This window comes from Ostrea edulis, chromosome 2, assembly GCF_947568905.1.
Source record: "Ostrea edulis chromosome 2, xbOstEdul1.1, whole genome shotgun sequence".
NCBI classification, from domain to species: domain Eukaryota; kingdom Metazoa; phylum Mollusca; class Bivalvia; order Ostreida; family Ostreidae; genus Ostrea; species Ostrea edulis.
The window spans coordinates 22,180,937-22,208,589 of NC_079165.1; the positions used below are offsets into that span (position 1 = coordinate 22,180,937).

General features: G+C 36.5%; 1 protein-coding gene across 4 annotated transcripts in view; it reads left to right on the top strand.

The window, feature by feature from the left end:
* The first annotated feature begins 3,125 nt into the window (after window positions 1-3,125).
* LOC125681167 (CD109 antigen-like) overlaps window positions 3,126-27,653 on the top strand; it is a 29,615-nt gene continuing 5,087 nt past the window's right edge. The window contains exons 1-24 of one of the 4 annotated variants that reach the window (XM_048921121.2): window positions 3,126-3,334; window positions 8,717-8,783; window positions 8,928-9,085; window positions 9,343-9,380; window positions 11,163-11,319; window positions 11,431-11,501; window positions 12,308-12,433; window positions 12,804-12,843; window positions 13,084-13,168; window positions 13,332-13,464; window positions 13,702-13,926; window positions 14,092-14,415; window positions 14,559-14,663; window positions 14,760-14,822; window positions 15,005-15,196; window positions 15,447-15,596; window positions 15,899-16,018; window positions 17,050-17,104; window positions 20,585-20,780; window positions 25,421-25,538; window positions 25,670-25,783; window positions 25,979-26,089; window positions 27,015-27,143; window positions 27,473-27,611. In XM_048921121.2, the coding sequence (XP_048777078.1) occupies window positions 8,719-8,783; window positions 8,928-9,085; window positions 9,343-9,380; window positions 11,163-11,319; window positions 11,431-11,501; window positions 12,308-12,433; window positions 12,804-12,843; window positions 13,084-13,168; window positions 13,332-13,464; window positions 13,702-13,926; window positions 14,092-14,415; window positions 14,559-14,663; window positions 14,760-14,822; window positions 15,005-15,196; window positions 15,447-15,596; window positions 15,899-16,018; window positions 17,050-17,104; window positions 20,585-20,780; window positions 25,421-25,538; window positions 25,670-25,783; window positions 25,979-26,089; window positions 27,015-27,143; window positions 27,473-27,611 (2,914 nt within the window). In that variant the 5' untranslated portion in view covers window positions 3,126-3,334; window positions 8,717-8,718. Of the gene's footprint in view, window positions 3,335-8,716; window positions 8,784-8,927; window positions 9,086-9,342; window positions 9,381-11,162; window positions 11,320-11,430; window positions 11,502-12,307; window positions 12,434-12,803; window positions 12,844-13,083; window positions 13,169-13,331; window positions 13,465-13,701; window positions 13,927-14,091; window positions 14,416-14,558; window positions 14,664-14,759; window positions 14,823-15,004; window positions 15,197-15,446; window positions 15,597-15,898; window positions 16,019-17,049; window positions 17,105-18,025; window positions 18,213-20,584; window positions 20,781-23,233; window positions 23,370-24,109; window positions 24,288-25,420; window positions 25,539-25,669; window positions 25,784-25,978; window positions 26,090-27,014; window positions 27,144-27,472; window positions 27,612-27,653 lie in introns of all 4 variants that reach the window. The other 3 variants (XM_048921122.2, XM_056156412.1, XM_048921123.2) reach the window with 3 other exon arrangements.

Below are 27,653 nucleotides of genomic sequence, written 5' to 3' on the forward strand. Positions count from 1 at the left end.
ATGTGTTTGTAAACATCGTGAAATCCACGCCGATCAAAATTAGCTGGGCTCCAGAAGCTGAGTTTACAAACAGCACACATGTAGGGAATCCCCCGTGAAAAGCAGTCCTTGAATAACAAAACAAAACGAAGTTGTAAACAAAGTCTGTAAGAAAACAGGAATTCTCAAAAAGCGCAAGTTTTCTGTTTCGCATGCAGAAAACACTTTCGAAATTTTATACCAGCATTAATAAGACCTTAATTAGAATATGAAGATGAACGGTACACACCACTTGATAAAAGATGTGATGTTGTACGAGATTCACAAGTTCCAGTCTGAAAATTATATCTAGACTCAGCTATCAGAAATGCTATTCTTATTATTACTAACGTGACTCTTCAGATTACACTCTAATTTTTTGTGGATAAGAAGTATTTTTCTATTTTAAAAAATCGTTCCGAGTAGGAACTCGATAAGTATTATAATTAGGAAACAACATCAATTAGCAGTTTCAAAAATTGTAGACGAAAGACACAAATTACTTTGCTGATGGAAAGTGTCTTTTAAATATAATTCATACGAACTTAATGCATAATTGTATTTTGAATTACGACTTATATAGATACAATATTATTCCTAGTCCAAACTGTGAATGTGATTTGCAAGAGGAAACCTATCATTTCATTTTTATTTGTAATAAATATATGAATGCAAGATTTTCCATGATGAATAATTTATCAATTGTGAACAACATTCGTCTTATTAATGTTCATTTATTATTGTGGGGTTGGTGAATCTCTTTCAGAAGAGGGAAATGTGAAGCTTTCTTGTTAATGGTAACCCACACTGGACAAACTGTGGTGCCATCGCCTAGCATATATTGCCTTTGTTATTTGAATAAAGGACAGTATTTATTTGAATCAACAAGTTCCATAAACATGATGTATAGTAGTGGCGAAATGGACATGTATGCACATGCACACTTACATTTTGTAGGGTGAATTGGCAGTTCTGGTCGCATGTTACATACATGTACAAAGGATAAAAAGTTGCAGGTCCAGGGGAATATCTGGAGTACCGACTTTATTAGGACAAACTGGTGGCCTCGTGTGACCAGACTGCTACACCACACCATTTGGTGCTCCAGCAAGACCCCCCCCCCCCCCTTGCGAGATCGGGGTCTCTTTTCCAAGTTAAAGAGGTGGAAATGACACCAGTCTTGTGCGCCCCAATTAGCTTTTATTAATATTAATACTTTTGTATATGAACCACTACACACGTGTAATATACAGCCCTCTGTGTTTGTATTTGTATGACATATAGGGTTGGAACAACAAGCCAGATCGGATGGACACTCTACTGAATTTTATACCCCCAGACCTGTCCCTATGAAGTAACAATGCGAAATGGATGGAAACATGAAGGTACTATGCATTAGATATGTAGTACACGGATGACCCAAATGAGTTGTATAGTATTTGCCTGATTAGAGTCCAGGAATTGCACATTATTTGCCTGGTTCAAATCCAAGTTTAGAGCCTGGTCTTGTCCTCTGTTTCAGTGGAAAAAAGGTCTCAACTCTGGCAGCAATTCTAAAAGTATAAACTGGCAGCAGATTACATTCCTGGCACACTGATTTTAACTGCGGATAACTCCGTTTACCTGATCAGGATATAGGGCCCACGGCGGGTGTGACCGGTCGACAGGGGATGCTTACTCCTCCTAGGCACTTGATCCCACCTCTGGTGTGTCCAGGGGTCCGTGTTTGCCCAATTATCTATTTTGTATTGCTTGTAGGAGTTATGAGATTGATCACTGTTCGTTATCTTCACCTTTCATAGAACAAGTGACGATTATTTTGTCATCTTTTTTTAATTAATAAAAAGTATGGGGAGGGTGGGTGGGTGGGTAAAGTTACGTCTGCTGTGTCTTGTAGGTGAAAGCGGAAGAGGAAATCGATAGCTGATGATAGCTCGTACCACGGGTGCTTTGATAATGCACCCTACTGCTAATACCAGGGCAATACAGTAAAATACACTAGGAATTACAATTAAGCTGGATTATTTGACATTGTATTCAAATAATCTCCATTATGTACAAAGCATTAAATTGTAACAATGTAAGTGATAGACATTATGACATCATCATGCTTTCTCTATCTTTATTTTTCACACTTATAAATATTTAAATAATCATTTATTTATCATATGGCATATTATTGTATATTATCTAAGGGAGAGGATTATCTAAGTTTTGGAACTTGCATCCAATCCTTTCGTCTAACTGGCAATGAAATATATTCAAATCAAATCAACAAAGCAAACAGGGTACGTGTAGAACTGTTGATGAAGATGACCCTGGTAATACGGGTTGTCAGCTTTATAAAACCTGAAATCTCTCATTCCAAACCTCAATATCAGATTCCAAACTTTAATATCAGATTCCCATAGTGTGTGATATAGGTCTTATTTTTATTTAGCAATGGTATTTCAAAAAATTAAAAGATGATGAACATAATAAACTAAATTGAGCTTACTCTAAGTTCTGAGGGTTTTTCAGTTATAACCAGATTTTGCAGATCTTGATGAAAGACTTTCTGTTCGTTCGCATTTGATTCATGGTTCAATTTGAAAACATTAAAAGCATATATTTATCATGCCTCTATATACAGTCTGTATTTAGGTGTTTCGTGTTTCTTGCCAACAGTAATTAGATGATAAATAAATTTTTAAAAATTTGAGTTCGTTATCGGTAGAAATAGTATTAATAGAAAAAGCAACTTCAACATTGATATTTACAATACCATATCAAAAGTAGTTGGTTTAGATACCAATTGAAAAAATCGTTCACCATTACGAAATACAAGTTGATGTTTTGATGCAGCTCCGGTTCGGGAACATTTTGCACACGCTTGCATCTTGTGGGTTTCACATTTCGTGATAGTGTTAATGAAACATAGCCCGCACACCTCTACAACTTCTACGTTCTGTTTACAAGCTCCATGTAAACAGCGGAGAGCGTAAAATGACGTAGTGTGTCCTCTCAGCCAATCAAAAGTCCGAATACAAGTCCTGGGAAGACCCTTCTAGGGACGAGCGTGACAACGTGACGTATGGTTAGAGGTTTTGCCTATTAATCAACGAATTCAACCAAGCGTGACGAGATTTACCAGACCCATTGCTAACAGTATATATATACTTGTTTCCTAGGTTCGTCTAGCAAAAAAAAAAAACATCATCGCGATATATAGTGCAAACATGCAAAAGTAAAGGCAGTGTATGTATGTAGCTTCTCAATACCTTATTGTGTGAACTTTATATTGTACAATTTATTGGATATAGTCTCGAATACTTAGGTGAGTGTAGACGTTTTTATCATTTTTTAAAAAAACCTTTTGAATTTGTGATGCATTTGTGACCTAAATGCATGTACACAGCATGTTTGATTGTTACGTGATTTTCCATTAATTAAGTATAATGATCAAGTTAGATAGCGATATAATTAATTGTGCAAGTTTGTGTCTTTACAATAATTGTACATTTTAACAATATTATGATATTTTACATACTGCATTTGTTTACAAGTTGCAGGACGAAATGCCATTGTATTATTAAGTTAATAAGTCTTTCAAATTAGAAAAACATGATCTAACGAATTATTAACTTTGATGTTTGATACTTTAATTAAATAGTATGCAGAAGAGTTTGATTTCTTTAAAATTTATATCATTATCCTATGTAACTTCGATTTAATAAAAAAATATCGCCCTGTGATCTCATATATTATTGACCTAACATGCTGACCTGTGTCTTACACTCGTACTTGGAACTCGAAAGGACTGTCCTTTTGTGGAGGCCTGTAATGGTAGGACGGTTTATGCAGTGAAGTGACATCTCATACACAAATAAATAATCACTCATGCCTGCGGTAATTAACAGACCTAATTCATCAAGTTAAAGATTACAAGCCAACAAGATGTATGGACCCCAAAAAATCGCACAAAGGCCGAAAGTTGAAGGGTGTGAAACAAAGAATAAAATGTTTGCATAATTGTCTAACAGGTAAACCACGCGTTTATTATTATAAATCAAGCGATGTACTAGAACTGTTTGACATCCCATGAATTTTGCTACTGTACCGTCATGATTCTATGAATTTAGCAGCGCAAAGGAATTCCACGTGCATTGGTTTTCTTTTCCACTGTCTGTAGAATATAGAGCAGAACATGCACTAACTACATGTTTACATAATCAATAGCAAGTGTGCATCTCCCCAATATCTGCACCATGAAAGGCCAAAAAATCATTAATTCAATATAAATGCAGTTAAAGATACGTTTCTTTATAATTCAACGAAGCAAAGTGCTTTTAAAATTCATTGCGGTCCTTTCGATTGACAGTTTTATTAGGAGCTTGGAGCAGTTGACTTGTCAGATTAAGCATTAAACCCTGAAACATGGACTACGCACTGCAATGACTGCATATGTAAATTTTAACCAGTAAGTTATTCCTGATTATTTTATTCAGTAAACATAATAAGGATCAGCACCAGCGGTATAACGATAGGTATAGAACAGTTTATCATCATACAGTGTAGGATACGAAATCATAACGACACACGTGCTGGGTTTTTTCTTTTACAATTTTCTTCTCCAGTAAATAAAATTAATATCAGAGAAATAAAAGATATTTTATAATATTTTGTTGCATAAAATTAATACCCTTCATATTCAATCATATTTACTAGGAGAGAGAGAGAGAGAGAGAGAGAGAGAGAGAGAGAGAGAGATGTTAACCTAACACCAGGATTTGTACTTGGGATACCAGACCAACATTAGTATGAGTTACCATGACTAATTATTGCCGTCACGAAAAAATTATTACCAATGATTAAATAATACATTATGTGTGTATTACACATAGCAAAAATGTGTTAACATATACTTGGGTTTTCTCTTGCATTTTTGTATTACTCATTTCTAACCACCTTTACACCTGTTGTGCGTCTTTCGGACAAATCAAACGAAATCTTGAATGCGCAATGCATACATTTACAATAATGACTTTGATTTGGTGAATACGATGATTTAATGACTGTATCTATTCATTATTTGATAAGTCGTGTAAGGTTTTAACTTTTGACACTAATAAAGTTTAAACCTTGTCTACGACATCGTACTTTAGCCAGAGGTCACGTGACCTACTTGTGTGCGCTGACCAGCGTGGCCGGGATAATTAGCTAACTCATTATTGGCCCGTACCTCGGGGTTACCGGACTACAGAGGGTATATATGTCTTATCCCGTACAATGAAATTTGAATTATTTTCATGTTTACGACGAAACCAGTAATGTATGAAACATACATGTAAGAAACATGAACATTAAATGAAATTTTCATAAACAACATGATAATCTTGAAGAAAGCATCATTAGAATAAGGTAAAATCATCTGTTCTAATTCCCCCTTTTTTTTCATCTCAATAGTAACTTAAACACATTCTGTGAAAATGAAATTTATATAAGCTTTACATAATCAATCGATTTATTCTGTACATTTATACATTTTACATTATGTATATTATGTATTTATTCATTCTGTGCGGTTATATAAATTTTACATTATCAGCTTATTCATTCTGTGCGGTTAAATACATTTTACATTATCAGCTTATTCATTCTGTGCGGTTATATAAATTTTACATCAGCTTATTCATTCTGTGCGGTTATATAAATTTTACATTATCAGCTTATTCATTCTATGCGGTTAATAACGGGTTATATAAATTTTACATCATCTTATTCATTCTGTGCGGTTATATAAATTTTACATTATCAGCTTATTCATTCTGTGCGGTTATATAAATTTTACATTATCAGCTTATTCATTCTGTGCGGTTATGTACATTTTACATTATCAGCTGGTTCTTGAAGCTTTACAGTAACAGTTGCTTTATTCTGTACGGTTATCTAAGCTTTATATAGCGAATTGCTTTGCTACTTTTCTTCACTTTAACCTTTCAATTTGTGCATTTACATCTGTCAATACATCCCGTTTAATTTACACGAAGATTACGTCATCATTTAAAATAATAAAATGATTTCTTTGGTTTGTTAAACAAGATATGAATGTCGCAAGCATCGCAGAAAAAAAGTTTAATATTTGCGACCTTCATCTCCCGTTTGACATACCAAGGATTCCTGTCTGTATTCTTCTATATTTTTAATATATACATGTATTTTCAAGAACGTAAAATATAAATATTTATGACTAAAAAATCACCCGACCTTGACTTGCCTCTATATTTGGTGATGATTTCCATATTGAACGATGGTAAAGGAAAATGGTCCAAGAAGGGCCAAACTCTAAAGTCATAACATAAACCATCGTATAGTATAGGCAAATGTTCTATATTGTTCTAAACTCAAATAAAAGGTTACAAAATACAACCGAAAACATATTTTCAAACGATTTCAACAATGACGCGTAATAGGTTGCGGAGTTCGTGGAATGTATATATTCATACGCGGGCAGACGACACTTCAAACCGGATTTAACTAGATTGAAGCATTGGGTTTCAATAGAAATGAAGCAGAATCACACCTTAGTGAATGTGAATATAATATTTAAAATCTTGTTTCATACAAAAGTAGAATAACTGTTGAGAAAATGAAATATTAAAAATGAAAAGGGAAAAGTGAAATATTTAAAAAAAAAAATAGATTTTCTTATCTTTCCTCTTATTTGAAAAAAAAGTTTAGAAAAGAAAATCTGTATTTTATTTCAGATAGTCACATTTGTTATCTCATTTCATCAAATATATCTATCGGTTCAAATGTGGCAGTTTGCTGCAATCATCAATGTATCATCTACAATCAGGCCAACACCAACGTTAACGAAAAAGTCACATGATTTACACTGAGTTGTCACCTAAAAGATTCGTCATTAACAGGTTTACGCTTCTGTCGTATTTACACTTTTTTAATAATTAGATATTTATAAAATTTGCACTACTGTATCATCCCGATACATTACGTAACTTACTAAAGACTTACTCCTAGCTAGAGTACATTTAGAGGCTTACGAAATAGATACGGCCACACATACATTCTTCACATACTAATATTGACTACGGATTACTCAGTTTACCTGATCAAGACAACGGCGGGTGTGACCGGTCTACAGAGGATGTTTTATTCTGCTATGCACCTAATCTTACCTCTAGTGTTTCCAGGGGTCCATGTTTGCCCTATTCTCGGATTTGTATTCTTTATAGGATTATGAGATTAGCACGATAAAGACCCCTCCCTGCTCAAAGGCCGTAAGCGCCAAGCATAGGCCTAATTTTCCCAGCCCTTTACCGGCAATGGTGACGTCTCTCTATGAGTGAAAGCTTCTTGAGCAGGATGTTAAACAATATGCAATCAGTCAATCAATCGTAATCAGCACTTTATCACAAGATATTTCCGATCTTGTAAAAAATGTGTCTTATTACAGAAGTGTGTGTACATTTTACGTATCCTTCATAAAACCATTGGTTACATTACAACCCTATATAATTCCGTTTTTCTGAGCGTTCGGCGACCGAGCTTGAGCCTTTGTTTCCCAAAAAGAAAAGCTTATTTCTGTTAAAGAACCAGGACCACACGGAATGGCTGGGATCTCCAGAAATTTGTTAACATGATTTTCCCCACAGTTAACAACTATAATATTTTTTTATTTCTAATAGCAAGGTTGTCCTTTTCATTTTCAAAATTTTCATGAAAGTTATCTAAACTTGCTACAAGGGAGTAAGGAATCAATATGAATAAATAAAAGCGTATGTAAGAAACCGGCACATCAACTATCACACACCATGTACGAATTAATTGGTGGCTTTTTGTTTGTTTCTTCATCTATTAGAAAAATACAAACATTTCGGTTTCAGAAGTTTGAGACAAGTGATCGGTACTATGTCAAGAAACCGCGAAGACGTCCCTACGTGATCAGATTTGCGAACTTGAGATCATTGAAGCTCATTCGTAACGAAGACCTGTGATCTTTTTTATGGGCAGATTGCGCACTGACCTTGTAAAGAGACCTTTGGTGATTAATACAACATGTGAAATGTCTGCTCACACCGCCTCATGAATATCTCGGTTTCTTATTTCATAGGATTTATGTAGTTATATTTCCTTTCTTGGAATGTCATTTCATCGCAAGAACATTGTTCAATGCTCAAAATAATCTTGTTAGCAACTCAGACCCGACCCGACTCTGTTTTACTGAAACAAACAATGTAGATACAATTCATGTACCAGGTCGATAAATGACCGAAGTTTTGGAAGCAGCATTAAACCGGAGTTCATGCAACGAAATGTGTAGATCATTGGTGCCTTTATATGATAAAAAGCCAATGATAATTAGCATATCCCCCATTCTTTGACATGATGGCTGATTTAGAGCGAATCGCTATATACAGGGTTGGCCGTAAAACTAACAGATATGTATTCATTAATTCTAAACTTATCACCGGTAACGCGCACCGGAGGCGTCGACGTCGTAACCTCTCGTCCTGTGTTAATTAATTAAAGTTTGGACGTGTTTTAGACACCCTGGAATCGTTGTGAATGGAAAGTAATAGATATTGTACTGTATTAAAAAAAAATTAATGATGAACATGATATAAAACTGTATCATATATATTTTGTATTCCATGTTCCTTCTAGAAATGTTGGTTTATGAAGTTTTTTCTTGCAGATATGGAGGGACTAAAAGTTTCCCTAGTCGTCCTGTTGTCTGTGATATCATGTTCCCTCGCAAAGAAGTAAGTCCATGCCAGTATGAACTGCTTTCTACTTCATTGCCTTTAAACATAACAAATACGTTTTAATTCTGATAGTCTTAGCAACAAATTGAACCAAAAACCACCTACTGTGGATTTATTTCTTTTGACATTCCCATCTTTCAGTTCCTATGTTGTCATGTTTCCAAAAACAATACGTCCCAATCTGGACACACAAGTCAATGTCCAGCTCCTGGACGCCAGTCGTGCCGCTGGGACCACGGTGGTGGTCAGTCTAGTGGACAAAAATAATAAAACCATTGTGTCCGAAATGGGAACCACAGGTACGTCTACACAAATGAACGTTTTTGTCCGATTTTGCTCGATCTGCTTCGCTTACATCATCAAAGCTTTCAATTCTACATCATAAAGTAAAATCTTAACTATGAAAATGTTGCCATACATCTTAGACGATATCATCTTATTCGTTGCTTTTTTTTTAAATTACTTGTAATTTTTTCTCCTGGAAATAATGACTAAAATGGAGACCCATAGGCCGCAATGCTTGATAGTACTTAATTCTAGGGTTGTTCATTTGTAGATCCAGCAAATCCTACAAGGCTGTCAATTCCTCTAAAGGTAAGTTAACCGATGTATTGTTCGAATCACAACCCGTAACCGGTGTAGTGTTCATATCACGACCTGTAGCCGGTGTAGTGTTCAAATCATAACCTGTAGCCAGTGTAGTGTTCAAATCATAACCTATAGCCGGTGTAGTGTTCAAATCACAACCTATAGTCGGTGTAGTGTTCAAATCATAACCTGTAGCCGGTGTAGTGTTCAAATCATAACCTGTAACCGGTGTAGTGTTCAAATCACAACCTATAGCCGGTGTAGTGTTCAAATCATAACCTATAGCCGGTGTAGTGTTCAAATCATAACCTGTAGCCAGTGTAGTGTTCAAATCATAACCTATAGCCGGTGTAGTGTTCAAATCATAACCTGTAACCGGTGTAGTGTTCAAATCACAACCTATAGCCGGTGTAGTGTTCAAATCACAACCTATAGCCGGTGTAGTGTTCAAATCATAACCTGTAGCCAGTGTAGTGTTCAAATCATAACCTATAGCCGGTGTAGTGTTCAAATCACAACCTATAGTCGGTGTAGTGTTCAAATCATAACCTGTAGCCGGTGTAGTGTTCAAATCATAACCTGTAACCGGTGTAGTGTTCAAATCACAACCTATAGCCGGTGTAGTGTTCAAATCATAACCTATAGCCGGTGTAGTGTTCAAATCATAACCTGTAGCCAGTGTAGTGTTCAAATCATAACCTATAGCCGGTGTAGTGTTCAAATCATAACCTGTAACCGGTGTAGTGTTCAAATCACAACCTATAGCCGGTGTAGTGTTCAAATCACAACCTATAGCCGGTGTAGTGTTCAAATCATAACCTGTAGCCAGTGTAGTGTTCAAATCATAACCTATAGCCGGTGTAGTGTTCAAATCACAACCTATAGTCGGTGTAGTGTTCAAATCATAACCTATAGCCGGTGTAGTGTTCAAATCACAACCTATAGTCGGTGTAGTGTTCAAATCATAACCTGTAGCCGGTGTAGTGTTCAAATCATAACCTGTAGTCGGTGTAGTGTTCAAATCACAACCTATAGCCGGTGTAGTGTTCAAATCATAACCTATAGTCGGTGTAGCGTTCAAATCGTGACATGTAGCCGGTGTAGTGTTCACATCACAACCTGTAGTTGGTGTATGGCACATAATACAACCTGAAGATGGCATTATATTGTTCAAAAATACAACCTAACTGTTGCCGGTGCCATATACATAACACAACCTGTAGCCGGCTATCATTCTTATAACCACTGATGGGAATAGGATAGAAACTTATCCCCCCTCCCCTCACCAATGTCTAACTGTGTATAACGTTATTTATTAATATTGACCCCCAATATCTAACTGTGTATACCGTTGTTTATTAATATTGACCCCCAATATCTAACTGTGTATAACGTTGTTTATTAATATTGACCCCCAATATCTAACTGTGTATACCGTTAAATATTGACCCCCAATATCTAACTGTGTATAACGTTGTTTATTAATATTGACCCCCAATATCTAACTGTGTATTATATTGTTAACTCTTTATTGGCCCCCAATATCTAACTGTGTATACCGTTGTTTATTAATATTGACCCCCAATATCTAACTATGTATAACGTTATTTATTAATATTGACCCCCAATATCTTACTGTGTATACCGTTGTTTATTAATATTGACCCACAATATCTAACTGTGTATACCGTTTTTTATTAATATTGACCCCCAATATCTAACTGTGTATTACATTGTTAACTCTGTATTGACCTGTGTATAACATTGTTACTCTCTATTGATTTATAGATGCCAGCCAGCCTAACCGTCGGCGAGGAGTACGCCATCATGGTGCAAGGTGAAGGGGGGACCAACTTCAGCAATTACACAAAAGTGCAGTTCAATCCTAAATACTCATCTATTATGATCCAGACAGACAAAGCCATTTATAAACCTGGACAAACCAGTAAGAATCTTCACTTCTGACCTCTTCAAATGTTTATACCGTAATCTATACACACCACACCTCTATAGTCATGGTTCATCTCTAAGTCTCTTCTAATTCTTTCCATTTCAGTTAATTTTCGAGTGTTCGGAATGTACCCAGATCTGTCCATTGTAAATGATAACATTGATGTCGAAATATATGTAAGTATATGAGTTATTCCCCTTGTCCATTGATATAATCGTTAATCGATTATTCATCTAGACCTTTAATACGGTTGTTTACCGATTATTCCCCTTGATCATAGATGCAGTTGTTTTCTGGTTATTATCCTTGATCATTTATACGGTTGTTTACCGGTTATTCCCCTTGATCATTGATGCAGTTGTTTTCTGGTTATTATCCTTGATCATTTATACGGTTGTTTACCGGTTATTCCCCTTGATCATTGATGCAGTTGTTTACTGGTTATTATCCTTGATCATTTATACGGTTGTTTTCCAATGTGACTGTATACATGTATATAAATCAAATCCTCTTTGTCATTCTAGAGTGTGGGATACAGTTTCTCTGACTTAACATGTTGTATTTACCCACTGTATGAATGTTAGCCGCATTTTGCAAATTTCGAAATTTCTTGCAACTTCACTTAACTTAGCTCTTCTCTTCCTCTCGCGAAACTGTTGATATACTACCATCTACAATTTGTACTTCGGTCCCTCAGCGTCTTCCTTCATGAAATTCAAAATGCATGCCATCTTCCCTGGTCCCTTAACTTCACCCGTGATTTTTTTTTCATTGCTTTTCATTTTCTTCTGTTTTATAAATTCCTTGACTTTATTTTGTGTATGTTTAATAGTTATTTATTTCTGTTTACATGTACTTTACATAAATGATCTTGACGTCAGAAGAGAAATAACTCTGAGTCTCTGGAGTTTTTTTTGTTTTGACTGAAAATGGTATAGAAAGTGAAAGACGAATAATTTGAGTGATTTTATTTTTCTTTGAGGATCCTTTGGGAAACAAAATCGCCCAGTGGAAGAATAAAGTACCAGACAATGGAGTGTATACAGATAGCTTAGTTATGTCTGATCACCCAGTGCTTGGAGAATGGAAAATCAAAGCTGTACAAGGGGTAGGAGAGCTTTATTCTGTGTTTGTTGTTTGTCTTCCATCTGTTTATCCACCCCCTTTAAGTCCCTTTATGCAGTGGAACCACTGGTTATGGTTATAAGACTTTTCAATAATGTAGTTTACGACAAAGATTGGATTTTTTATTTTATGATCAGAAAAATAATTGATCCACGATTATTATCCTCAAGTCTAATTACCATAATACATGTAATGCTTTTCTTAGTACACTGCCATACTATTTTTGTAATGCATAAGTATAGTAGTACCTTTCTACCTATTCATCGAACCTGATCAGTTTATTTACTTGCACACTTATTCCATTAGTACTGTTGTACTTTATCTCAGTCCCTGATTTTATTTCATGATTACAGAACGAAGCTTACACCAAGACGGTTACTGTGGATGAATATGGTAAAAAAAAAAAAAAACCACACACACACACACACAGAGAGAGAGAGAGAGAGAGAGAGAGAGAGAGAGAGAGAGAGAGAGAGAGAGAGAGAGAGAGAGAGTTCAAAAATATCCAAACATACACATGCACTCACACTCTATAACCAGATTAAAAATTCAGCCGATAAATCAATTTGGATTCCAAGCATGATAAATGCCAATATTGGATCCTTTTTTACCGTTGATAAATTTTATTTTCAGTTTTGCCGAAGTTTGATGTTAACTTGGAACTCCCACCCTACGGACTCAGCAACAGGAATCTAACCGGCATTAAAGTCGTTTCCAAGTAGGTTCAGTAGGGAAAAACTGATACAGCAGTCTGGATGCCTATTTTATAAGAGTTCCTTTTAAAAAAATTATTTGATTTAAAAAAGGCTAATTATTTCTTTATGTATAGTGCAAAATTATCATTAGATAAAGAAAAAAGTAATGTTATGCTTACATTTCAGATACACATTCGGAAAACCTGTGAAGGGAACAGTCGACATCAGACTTCGCCCTCCATACCTCAGCAGAAGTCCATGGTCTATAGAGAATAGGAAGAAGCAGGGTCTTCTGGATGAAATTTCCCATAGTGCACCGGTAAGTATGCGTTAACCGGAAATAATATTCCAAAATCAGAATTTGAAGACATTCAATTTTCCTTGGAAGAAGCGAAGAGAAAACTCAGAACTTGGACAAATCCAATCAGTTATTGACAGTAATTACATGTACCATTTTCTGTCTACAAGAAGTCTTATTTACAGAAGATTCATGGCTAATCTTGATATTTATGCTATGAATAATAAATTATATCAAACTGCATCTTTCTTTTCAAAGATAAATGGGGAATATAAATTTGATGTGGAAATTTCCAAACTGAAAAGCCTGGACAAATGGCTGGATTACAGCGAGATCTTGTTTGAGGTGAACGTAACAGAAGCTCTGACAGGCCTTCGACAGAACGCATCTGGAACCGTCCGGTTTTATCCCCACGAAAACAAAGTGGAGTTTCTCGAGTCTCTTCCCAAAACATTCAAACCCGGCCTCAAATATACAGTCCTGGTAAGACGCATACTGTAGTTGCATATTTCGGTGTAAAATGTGTTCATTAACGATACTTCCCCATCATCATCAGTTCATTTACATATTTCTTCAGTCAGTTTTATTTCTTCAACTGTGTTGTATTTCATTCATGTAACAGATACGGTTTCCTGTGTTTCAATATAGGGTAGAGTAATGCGACAAGACGATTCTCCGATTTCGCTTCCTACTGCCTCTAGGGTGAAGTTGACTGTGACCCACACCCTCCCTCTCCCGTCAACCACCACCTCTACCACCACCACCACCACCCCTCCTCCCCCTCCAGAGGCCGGAGTGGGACCTGGACTTATAGGTATAGAGGAACCATTCATCGTGAACAGACGACGTCCTATGTGGCAGCCGACCACCAAAGACGAGAAAATGGAACCAGTTTTTCTCGATGTGGATGTTGATGGCATCTTCAAATATGAAATGACTATTCCCCCGAATGTTAAGCGGGCATCTGTGGATGTAAGGAATCTTAAAAACAATCCAAATTTCTTTGCATATCCCATGCATCTACAATTATTCTTTCACATTGTAAGAGTGTGTGCGTCTTCGATTCTACATATTAATGTAAGTGAATTAATTGTAAATGTAATTGTTAATTCCAGGCCCAATACGAGAAGAGTTCTTCTTACCTCGGACTCAACCCCAGTAAATCACCTAGTGAAAGTTACATGCAAGTCTCTCTGATGAACCCAGATGTCAAACCAACGGTGAATACTCTCTTCTCTCTCTCTCTCTCTCTCTCTCTCTCTCTCTCTCTCTCTCTCTCTCTCTCTTATAACATATATATGTCTTTTCTTTTCCAGACTGGATCTGTCTCTTCGTTTGAAATCAAAACTACAGAACCTACTCCCAAAGTTTATTACCAGGTGAGATACCGTTTAATTATTTAGAATGATTAAATTATGCGTAACTAAACTAAATTAACGAAATAAAACTAATTGTAATTGAATCATTATAATGATATGATATTTGAATTGTATCTTAATTGTGCTCATGAAACGTTAATCACGTAACAGCTTCATGATTGTTAAATATCTTCTATTTACAGGTCGTTTCCAAAGGTCAGGTCGTCCATACAGGCGATATCGACATGCAGTCCTCAAAGGTCAAGACGTTCACTTTACCTATAACGACAGATATGGCCCCCAAAGCTCGCCTGATTGTTCATTACGTCAGAGATGACGGAGAAATTGTTACAGACGCTCTGACCTTCAATATCAAGGGAACCTTCAAAAACAAAGTGAATATCAGTTTAATATGCATTGGTATCAACTCACGCAGATTTGCAGTCCTTTCATAATATTTCTTCGTAATAGAAATACAACTTACATACATGTAATCTAACTCGATAGCTTTATTCTCAAATATACGAAGTGACAAAGTTCTCATGAATTAAATCTTGGCAATAGCTATATTCAGAAGTCAACTGCATTTAAAATTCACTGAAAAAAATCCAGCGAATAATTATTGAAATTTCTTTTATCAAACAGGTGGATATTGACTTTGACGTTAAGGAGGCTCGTCCTGGAAAGGAAGTGGTTGTATCCGTTAAAGCGGATCCGGATTCTACTGTTCATTTGTTGGCGGTCGATAAAAGTGTTCTCATTTTACGTAGTGACAACGATATCAAAGAAAGCAGGGTAGCTACTTGTTTTGTCAATCTTCCATTACTCACGTCAAACAATACTCTTCTATTACTCACTATACACTTAAATCGTCAATCAATACTCACAACGGATTTAAGATTATTCTGTTATTATTACTTGTAGAAATACTATGCTCGTAAAATTAATATCTGGTGTGTCCAGGGGGTCTGTGTTTGCCCAACTATCTATTTTGTATTGCTTATAGGAGTTATGAGATTGATAACTGTTCGTTATCTTCACCTTTCATTTTTATGATACTAATATCTCATCTTGTCTTCCTTGTTAATTCAATGCAGATAAACGATGAGTTAAACAGCTATGATAACGAACACTTCGGCGGCGGATGGGGACCCTTTGCTCGATCATCATGGTGGCCAATGCCCTCTGGCGGAGAGGATGCCGACGATGTGTTTCGGGTATGTCTTATCAGTCTTAAGTTTGCAGTCAATATGATTATCGACATTAAGTTTGCAGTCAATATGATTATCGATATCAAGTTTGCAGTCAATATGATTATTGATATTAAGTTTGTAAGGAATATGATTATCAACCAACATGACATTAAGTTTACAGTCGATATAAGTATCAGCCGATGCATCCGACCACTATGATAATAGCTTGAGATAGTACAGATACATAAAGTGAAAGGACATTATGATTGAACATTGTATGCAAATGACCACTATCATCATTACTTATTAAGTTTGTGACTGTCTTGGGCCAGCCATTAACAATCCTACTGTTTTATTTTGTTGAGTACCAAATCATTGAGTATGCAAGTAATTCTAAATTTTTTTAATCCAATCAATTCATTCATTCGAACACCATGACGCCTGTTTTGTTTTTGTAGAGGTTCCAAACATTTAGTATGTAAGTAATAGTAGGATTGAAATAAAAGTCAATTCGTTCGTCCGGACGCCTTCTAAATTTTGCGACTCGCCGTTTAAAGTTTTTAAAGTTGAGATGGCAAACACTGGACGCGTTTTAGTCAATGACGGAGCGTCATTCCAGTCCAAGTAATTGTAAATAGCGCAGCATTGTTTTCCGTTCTTTTCAGCGGATGTATGATATTTATTATGAAACTTGCACAATGATTACGTGGACTAGTGTATATATCATTTATTGTAGAATAACGGCATGGTGGTGCTCACAGACGCCCTAGTTTACAATATACGTATATTATTTATTGTAGAATAACGGCATTGTGGTGCTCACAGACGCCCTAGTATACAATATACATGTATTATTTATTGTAGAATAACGGCATGGTGGTGCTCACAGACGCCCTAGTTTACAATATACGTATATCATTTATTGTAGAATAACGGCATGGTGGTACTCACAGACTCCCTAGTATACAATATACATGTATTATTTATTGTAGACTAACGGCATGGTGGTGCTCACAGACGCCCTAGTTTACAATTACGTATATTATTTATTGTAGAATAACGGCATAGTGGTGCTCACAGACGCCCTAGTTTACAATTACGAGGAACCATGTAAGTGTACATTTCTTTATTTTTCCACTGATTTAAAGATTTATCTTTTTTGCCAGTTTTCTGCTTTTCACAGAAAAAAAAAAGATTTAAGTTTGATTTATAGATTAAAGTGTCCCTTTTTTTATTGTACCAATTTATTAGTAATTTCTTTTTGTCTTTATGATAATTGTTGTTGTGGTGGTGTTTTTGTTTAACTTTTGATTCAATGTCTTTTAATCTACTTCCTTTTTATTTTCAATAAAAATATCAACGATAATGTATTATAAATAAAATTAATTAAATCGCTTTGTTTATCGAAAGTTAAATTAGAAGCAGCATCACTACGTATGTTTGACATTCCGACATGGCATTCAGTACTGGGACATATCTGCTGTGTGGTGTGCATGCTTGGCTTTGAGCTATGAATTAAAAACTATAAAAGACTATATACATATATATTTTTTATATATTCTGGGTACGTTTTTATCATTATTGTTTTAAATTCTATATTTTGCATATTGACTTTTTTAAACAATTCATTTGGTCTTGTGTAAGCATGTTTTGAAGAGAGGTTTTCCACTAAACCAGTTCGCATGTTTACAATTAACAAGTGCTTCGTTTGATCCTCCTTGTTAAAGTGAAATATTGATATCTGCAATCTATATTGGAATGTGTATGAGCAACACTAAATATGCTAGCAATTACTCTTTATATTAACAATCAGGAGAATTTGAACAAAACAAATTCGTAGATTTAAATTGTAAGAAAAGGCAATACATACCGGTACCTTGAAATACTTGCATCGTTTTCGAAAAACGCGCACATAAATGGCTCTCTGCTTCTCCCACTGATGACGAGTTCTCCACGAGACAAGTCCCACGTAACCAATGACCATGTCGGTCGTCACATGACGTCAATACATGATGAAGTAATATATTCAAGGGCTGCAACCCATGCCGATGTTACGTAGAATGGGCGGACCCGTTATGGCTATGGCTGCTCAGCCCATGGCATTTGCTGATAATTCTGTTGGTATGGCTGCCGGTTCTGGACCCCCTTCCTCGAAGTCACCCCCACGCGTGAGAAAACTTTTCCCAGAAACATGGCTTTGGAGCAATTCAAGTACTGGGTAGGTCACACAACAGCCTTTGCATGTTTAGATGGGTCTTGTGGTGTAGCTTTATCTGAAGTTTTTCCTAAATATTAATTATGGTTTGACCTGGAAATAACAACTAGTCGCATTGTACTGTAAGCATGCAGACATTGGCAGACTTATACTTCAAATCTTCACCGTCTGGTGTGGTTGTATATTAAATCTTCACCGTCTGGTGTGGTTGTGTACCAAATCTTCACCGTCTGGTGTGGTTGTGTACCAAATCTTCACCGTCTGGTGTGGTTGTGTATTAAATCTTCACCGTCTGGTGTGGTTGTGTATTAAATCTTCACCGTCTGGTGTGGTTGTGTACCAAATCTTCACCGTCTGGTGTGGTTGTGTAAGGAACATTTGTGGTTTTTCTCTGGGGAAGCAAGTACATGTATTTTGAATAATGTTCGTTGATAATAAAATGGTACTCTGCTTTACTCTTCAAATTTTGCTTCGCTCTCCGTCAACATAAAAATGCGGAATGAGGGAAATTGTTACAATAACACAACAGCTGAACTTTAAGATTAGAAAATATGTTTAGTTCATTGTTCAGATTTAAAAAAATATTACATATGTGTATTTGATGCCCTTATTTAATCGGACCTCTTCAATTTCGATTTCATCGGGAAAACTTATTTACATGTACCGCAGTAAGATATATAAGTGTCATGTTGATAGTTTGTCGTCACAATCCAGAACGGAAATACACTGAATAGCTTTGGTAGTTTTCGAGTTGCAGAAACCACAGTTTTCCTAGAAAATTGTTAATGGAGTATCCGAAACATCGGGTGCACCTATTAGTTGAAATAGACTGATATACGTATTGTACACGTACAATTTGTATACATGTGACGTTAAAGGGGTATACTATATCGGCATAATGGCTGGCTTCCTTTAAAACATCAATGGAAACATGAATATCAGCAATATTTGCATATTCATTTTAATTTTGAGCTGAGTAGCTTGCTGGGTTAACGTGTGGACTGCAGATCTGTAGGTCGCGGGTTCGAGTCTAGCAAGGGTTTAAAATATTTTTAGAGTAATTTCTAATAAAATTACATTTTTTTTTTAAATAAAGTAAGTTTGAAAGTTTTCAATTTCAAAATTATCATTGAACATATCCTCCGCTTTTCATTCATATCAAATTTCTCTGGTGTGTTACAGAATCTGATAGGCAGTCATCAACAAAGAGAATGAACACTAACTTATAAGTGTTGTATGACTTGGTTTATTGAGTCACCGTGACTACACTAACTTATAGATGTTGTTTGACTTGGTTTGTTGAGTCACCGTGACTGTACACTAACTTATAAGTGTTGTATGACTTGGTTTATTGAGTCACTGTGACTACACTAACTTATAGGTGTTGTATGACTTGGTTTGTTGAGTCACTGTGACTGTACACTAACTTATAAGTGTTGTATGACTTGGTTCATTGAGTCACCGTGACTACACTAACTTATAGGTGTTGTATGACTTGGTTTATTGAGTCTCTGTGACTGTACACTAACTTATAAGTGTTGTATGACTTGGTTCATTGAGTCACCGTGACTACACTAACTTATAGGTGTTGTATGACTTGGTTTATTGAGTCTCTGTGACTGTACACTAACTTATAAGTGTTGTATGACTTGGTTCATTGAGTCACCGTGACTGAAAACTAACTTATAAGTCTTGTATGACTTGGTTTATTGAGTCACCGTGACTTCAGTTATGCGAGATGCCCACCTTGTTTCTCTAACAAGTCCATGAGAAATTGTGGAGATACTTTCGATTGGTTTTCTTCTGATTTTGCGTCAGTTGCTGTTTGTGAAATGTGTGCGTTGGATGGACCATACATCAGTATGTACAGACAATATGTAGATAAAATGCTTCAATATCGATGCCTTCAGGAAAACTGTATTATGTATTCCTTATTGAGAGATAGTCAATTTGGTAGTTTGTCATAGCAATAGAGAAATATAATGGCCGGCTCCACTCAGTAGATGCAGCCTATGTTTGCCTAAACCGAAAACGAAATTTCCTGACATTTTGTCATGAATTACCGCGAGGGTCAACTAGATTTCCATTCTTCGTCAAAATAATTCATCTGAAGACATAAATATTTATGATCGAGTTGCGCTTTCTGCTGAGGTTCAAATTATGCCAGCATGATGTGTTAACATGGCTATCTATTCTGGAAATACTCATTCATTGCAACTACGTGAGAGGGTCAAAGATGTTTGGTCAAAGGTAGCAGTGTTTCATTTGCCGCTTTTTGTGATGCTTTTTATCAATAGTCCCTAGTAAGGAATGATCATGTAAATATTTAGCACTGTGACGTTAAGTAATAATTAAAGAAAAGAATTCTATTAAAGGGAGGCCACCGATGTTTCGTCGTGCTCGAATGGGCTTTGGAGGGGGAATGGGAGTTCAAGATGGTGTGATGAGGATGCAAGCCCGCAACAATGTTCAGTTTAAATCAGAACGATCAGAACGACCGGTCCAAGCATCCCCTCCACGCGTTAGAAAACTATTTCCCGAGACCTGGTTATGGAGTAACGCTAGCTTAGGGTAGGTCGACTTCAGTATCTCATCTCACTGCAATCTCCCAAGCACAGCAGAATCTTGTTTGAAAAGTCGACAAATATACGTACTCTTATCTTGCTGCAATTCATCAAGGATAGCATACTGACATTATAGATGGAATTCCAGACCGTTATTGATTTCACCATCTATCTGACATTATAGATGGAATTCCAGACCGTTATTGATTTCACCATCTATCTGACATTATAGATGGAATTCCAGACCGTTAATGATTTCACCATCTCTCTGACATTATAGATGAAATTCCAGACCGTTATTGATTCGCCATCTATCAGTTTGCTTGTTTGTTTTACGTCCATTTGAAAAAGTTTCCTTCGTATTAAGACCAGTCGTAGGTGAAGGACCGCAGATTTAGACCCATGCTTAACGCACAGTCCTGGGCCGTAGCAGTGAGGGTTCTTTAACGTGCCAATGCCTGCCGCGACACGTGACTTCCGTTTTAAGGCCATATCCGAAATATCCGTGATTCTCACTTCTAAATGCGGAGCGTATGGCGAAGGGGTAATCACTGCGTATGTTGTACGTGACCGTGGCACGAATGGGATCCGAATTTACAACCTCAGGTCACGAAGCTAGCGCTTTGTGTCCCAAGGCTATTCCAGTACTAAGGAATTCAACGTTTATAGTAGTAAGGGAAATAACTGATATGTTTGCGTTTGATGTCCTACGACTATTTGAACTCATATGGAGACGGCACCATCTGTAGGTGAGGTGCCACAAATTTGAAATGTGCATGACGCTCGTATGGGCCTATTAATTTGAAAGGAATTTTTTAGTTATATCTATTTTTATTTCACTCTTCCAAACCTGCCCAATTATCATGGTAACCAGTGTCAAAGTAGATTTGTTGAGGTATTCGTTATAAAATTACAAAAGAAAATTAAGCAAAATTTATTAGGAAATGTCAACAAAAGTCTGGATCCACCACCCTAAATCTATAACCTTCATAGACTGCATTCAACAATCATACTGAGAGTATTGACCTTACCGGTCAAGAGAATAGTACATTAAATTCGCTATTCCAATGATTTTTCTTCCAAGATGGAGTGCGATATATACCACTAGTATAGATGGTGAAATATGCGTTTTACGAAAGAAAAGGTCTTTTCCTGTATGATTATCTTCGATGACGTAGTTACATTCTACCTAAAACGACAGTTTTCCCTTTCGGAATAAGCCGATTTAGCGACATATTCACGGGGGCAGCTATCCCCTTTCTTCTTTATCTGTATCAAAAGTCTTACGTAAGACAATGATCTGAAAGAGTTCTCAAGGTTTGATCCTGCCTGGCTAAAATATTCTCAAGTGCCTCTGAGCAAAGCACAGTACCTACTCAATAGATTGCTAGTGTTTGAAACTCTTCTGCTTTCTTAAGATACGTGTAGTGTTGGTTACGATACGTTAGATCACGTGACAATGGGGAGGCACTTGAGAAATCTGCTTTAAGGGGGCATGTTCTTACGAAGTAGTAGACAATGTCTCTTAGCAATGCGAACACGGAGCAGCCGGTCTGTAGCCCTCGACTTATCGTCTACTCCAACAGTGAGAAAGCTATTCTCAGAGACCTAGTTCTGGAAGAACAAAAGTAGGGGTTTGTATTATAGTAAATTGAAAAGGCTCACACGACTGGGCATATCAAGAAAGAATACTAGTATTCGTCAAATATCGACAATATTACCAATTTGTAGTCAGGATTCAAGTTTGTTTGGAGAATGGTCTCTCGGACTAGGGTGAGTCCGAAATAGAATATGTTTTAAAATGCGCAAACATCAACAAGGTAACAGTCTGCCGATGCAATATATATATATATATATATACATGTTTGTTGAAAACAGTATTGGAAAACACAAGGCTACTATGGATGTGCTTGATTCATACCTATTGAGGTCGTTCTTTGCACTCTTATTTTGACTATGGATTACTCTGTTTACCTAATCAAGATATAGTGCTCACGGCGGGTGTGACTGGTTGATAGGAGGTGCTTACTCCTCTTAGGCACCTGATCCCTGAATGTCCAGGGTTCCGTGTTTACCCAGCTTTTGTATTCTTTATTGGATTTATGAGCTTGATTTCCGTTCGCTATCTTCACCTTTCCTTGATGCCCTCGTAACAGCAGGGTGTGTTAGGCGAGCTCTGTTGATATCTTGTTACCGGTATCTACCGTACAAATCTTAAGGAATTTGGTTTTACACAGACACCAAGTACTTGGTACAAAGAAGCAGAGAAATATCATAAATATCGGAGTTATTCAAACCGCCAGTCAGGGTGATATTTACTAACTTGTGTCTGTGTGTGCGCGCGCGCCTTCAATATTATCCACAAGCTTCAGTAATGCATTACCACTGCATGTTGAAATATCAAGCACTGTATAAGCATAATCCTGAAGAGACTTGTAACACATTCACTCCCTGTGTAAGGGGTGGACGAATTCGACAAGTTTGAAATGCTGATGGACATCGGGGACTTGCGCTTGGTTTCACAGTCGGGAAATCCTGTCCACAGAGTTCGTAAATTCTTCCCGGAAACGTGGTTATGGAACGCTATCAAAATAGGGTATGTGACGCAGAGGAATATGTGTTCCTCATTGAACATCACTGTGTAAGTTCTAATTTTACGAGGGTCGCCCTAGGTTGTTTGTTGTACATCTCCCATTCACCGCCATAAAATGGCTGAAATATTGCCAAAACAGCGTAAAACCCCAATCAATCGACCATAATGTACCTAGTTTCAGTTTGGTAAAGATATGTTCTTGTGAACTGTTGTGAATAGGAAGATGACAGAATTATTGGTTTTCGATGTCCCGCCCCATGATTTTGTATATGTTTCTGAACTTGATCTGATTCACCTCTTCGTCTTTGTCATCTTTCCTGACTGCTTTCTCAGAAATGTTCCATCTCTCTTCCAATTTCTGATAGTCTCTGAACATCTATATTCAAAAGCAAGACTGACGATCTCAGAAGAAATTGATGTGTTTGCTTACCTGTTGCCTGAGACAAATCCAAGGCCGACATCTACGTATCAAAACTTTCCCTATCAAGAAATCAGAATAAAAAGTATAGGAATAATATTCTTAACGCTCATTTTGTTGATATTTCTCACTTAAAAGTATACCACCTTTAAAAACCATTATAACTCTTCAGATAAGTTGTATGCTATAACACTAACAATTAGTGATTATATGGATCTGATTGGGTGTGTTCTGTCAGCATGATTTCCTGTGGAATGTCTGGGTGTTGCATGAAGGTTTCATGTGCAGAATCGTGCACCTGGTAAACAGTCCAAGTGTGTTTCAGATATAGGGCCGTATTATTATGATATGGTAATGAAAGACAGTGACGCGCCAGTTGCTTTCATGGTGTCGACATTTGCCGAATCAGCAAAAGCTGGTGGGGCAGTATCGCCAGCAGAGCCAAAAATACGTGTTCGAAAGCTATTTCCAGAAACCTGGCTTTGGTTTAATAGAACAACAGGGTATGTTATCCTGCATGATTAATGGTTGATATACCACTCTTATAAAGATTATGAGATTTATCACTGTTCGTTATCTTGACCTTTTCACCATTTTAAAAGCAGCGACACCCTCTGGTTCTATGTAATTTATTTTACCTCGAACAAGGATCAGCATGGAAAGATCACGTGATTGCTGGTTGTATTTTCCACGGTCAGTCAGTTGTAGATATAGTCAGCAATATGACGTTTACACAATCCTGGTGTTCCATATTGTATACTTTGTTTCAAAATTTAGAATAACACTCATTTATCTATGACGTCAGTTGTCTGTCATGTATAATTCAATGTAAGTTCAGCTGTAACTTTGCTGTTTAGAAAACCTTTCGTGAAAAATAATAGAACCTTACTGACTATGAACTGTATGGTTCTTGGTCAATAAAGAATACAATACAATACAATACTGAATCAGAAATCAAAATTGAAATTTTTATCATTCCGTACAAGAATTGTCCACCCATATGCATTGTGACCTTGATTAAATCACTTTAATATTTTAGAAAATGCCGTTTTTAACATGAAACATCTCCTTAATTAAGCATCCGTAATGAATTTTAACGGTAATTATTTCCAAATGTATTGATCAAGTTATGCTCCAAAAGTCATTTTGATTGGTTTATTTATGAAATAAAGATTTGAAACTTACAGCGTATACTGGTTTAACGTACTGTGAGATACGGTGGTGATATAGTCAGCGGTAAGACAAATGAAACATTTATTGACCTTCCCCGTATCGTGATCAAGGTCATGGACATTCTCTTAGTCTACAGACTGTATTAACCGGATACAGCTTATGTTTCTTTGTAGAAGTCTATAATTAACATTCAATTTTAGCACATGATTTTAAGTTTTCTTGCCAACAACATGTGTGCGATCAACAATTATAGGGGCTCGCCCATCCCATATATATATTCACGATATTAAGGAAGGATTTATTTTAATTCAAATGAAAGATATTAGTATTCTAAGTATTCTTTGTTTTCGTTTTCGTGATTGATAACTCAATATTTGACTCTCATATTTCATAAAAAGTCTGAAAATGTTTTGTTTTTCTTTCTCCTTCGAATTCGGACTAACACTATGTTGTTTCTTTTTAGACCCGACGGTGTGACGTCACTCAGCATCCCTGTTCCGGACACCATTACTACGTGGGTGGCTACTGCATTTGCTGTCAACCCTAATTCTGGTTTGGGTTTGACCCCGAGTCCCGCTAATGTAAGTCATGTCTCCAGAGCAACAAAACACATTTCAACAAAACTTACTTTTACTCGAAACTCTTACATACCGTAATATAAACACGGTTTAATTCAGACCTAACTTCATTGATGAATGTAACTTGTTTGCAGGTTAAAGTCTTCCAGCCTTTCTTTGTGAGTTTGACTATGCCTTATTCCGTGACTCGTGGAGAACTGGTGGTTCTGCAAGCCAACGTATTCAACTATTTGAATCATGACGTCAGGGTACGGATCACGTGATTAAATCTACACGGCAGTTATCTTTCTGAAAACGGTTTTTGAAACGAGATATATGGTTAAATTTGGATTTTTCTTTTTCTAGAATTTCAGTCATAATTTTATTTTATCATATTTCGTATTTCATTTTAGAAATAGTTTCATGCCTGTACATCTATATTTAAATACTGTGGGTATTTTCAGGTTTTAGTAATCATCGATAAAAACGAAGGCTTCAAAAATCTTGTGACCTACATACAAGACAATCAAGTGAAGAAGGGGAGATTCTCGGCCCGCGTGGGACGTACATTCAATGTAAGCTTCTCTCCTGATATATTTCATGTTGTCTATGTGTATCACACAATGTATTTAACTCTATAGAGGAAAACTGCAACTGAGTTGTCCAAGAACCGTGTACATTAGCACTGTTACTATTGTCCAATATATGGCAGTTACACCGAGAACAACATTGCTAATCCTCAACTCATTACCTGTGTCTTTTCTAATCTTGTTCACAACACAGATGCAGATACCTCGGACATAAATTTCATTTTTGAAATTACATGAGTGTATGAACTGCAACAACTCACGCCAACATTCTTCATAAAGCACACTGGCGCTTAATGAAAGCTATACTGGTGTAACCCGTTGCAGGTCATACTTTCACGTATTTTCGTAAATGATAAAATGTAATCATATTTTTTATATTTACATTCTACTTTCACTTCTTTCGGAATTCCCCGTCGTTAAAATAGAAGTACCATATTCTTCAATATTGATAGGCATATTGTTCACAGCCGTATTGCATTCATGAGGAAATGACTATCATTACAACAAACGCAAAAACATTATAAATGTGAAGAGTAGTTTGTATTTTCATCAGCAAGTAGTTACACTCGGTATGTAAACCAAGGCTTTTAGGCTGTCAGAAATACAACATGCACATCGTGTATATATAGTACTAGGAATTATTCCTTCACCGGCAATAGTGACGTCTTCATATGAGTGAAATATTCTCGAGCGGACGTTAAACAATATTCAATCAATCAATCAAACCATATATCCCCAGTATGTTGAAATCACGTTTTATGCCCTGCATGTCTCGTATCGTGTTGTATCCCGAATGCGTATGAAACAGTATTGCAGGCAGGGGTTCTAGATCAAGACTAGTATCCCCGTATGTTTATATGTATTTATTACCAGAGTTTATAACATAGTCTTGACCATTTTTTTTTTTTAGATGACAGCTGGTGAAATATACCCTGTGTATTTCCCAATTACTCCTACAGAGACAGGGGATCTTAAGATTAATATCACCGTTATTTCCACGGGCCCTGGAGATGCAGTTATTCGATATCTCAAAGTCGAGGTGAGTAGATCTAACAGTGTCCATGCATGTAGAATTTGATTGGTGGACCGTCTGTGATCTTCGAAAAAGGCAAAGTTCATTGCAGGCCACCGCCAAGAATATCAAAGTTAAAAAGTAGTCCACCACCGAATTATGGCCAATATATCGTCATCGTGACATAAAATATTATACATTATACAATTAATAAACATTCTATCTGCATTACATAATACTAGTGTATGAGTCAACTTTAGATGCAATTTGTCATTAGAATTAGTAGTAGCGGTAGTATTGGTATTCCTTTCACTATGGATTCATTATTTTCTGTATTAATATCACTTTATTTTTAGCCTGAGGGAGTTGAGAAGGAGTTTAACAACCCTGTTTTGATCAACACTGGGAACACGGGGACTTTCTCAGAGGATGTCCAGTTGTCTTTTCCACCCAACACTGTGGCCGGCTCTAAGCGTATCAGGGCGTCCGTTATTGGTAGGCAATAAATATCCCAAACCAACTGTGAAAGACAAGAGA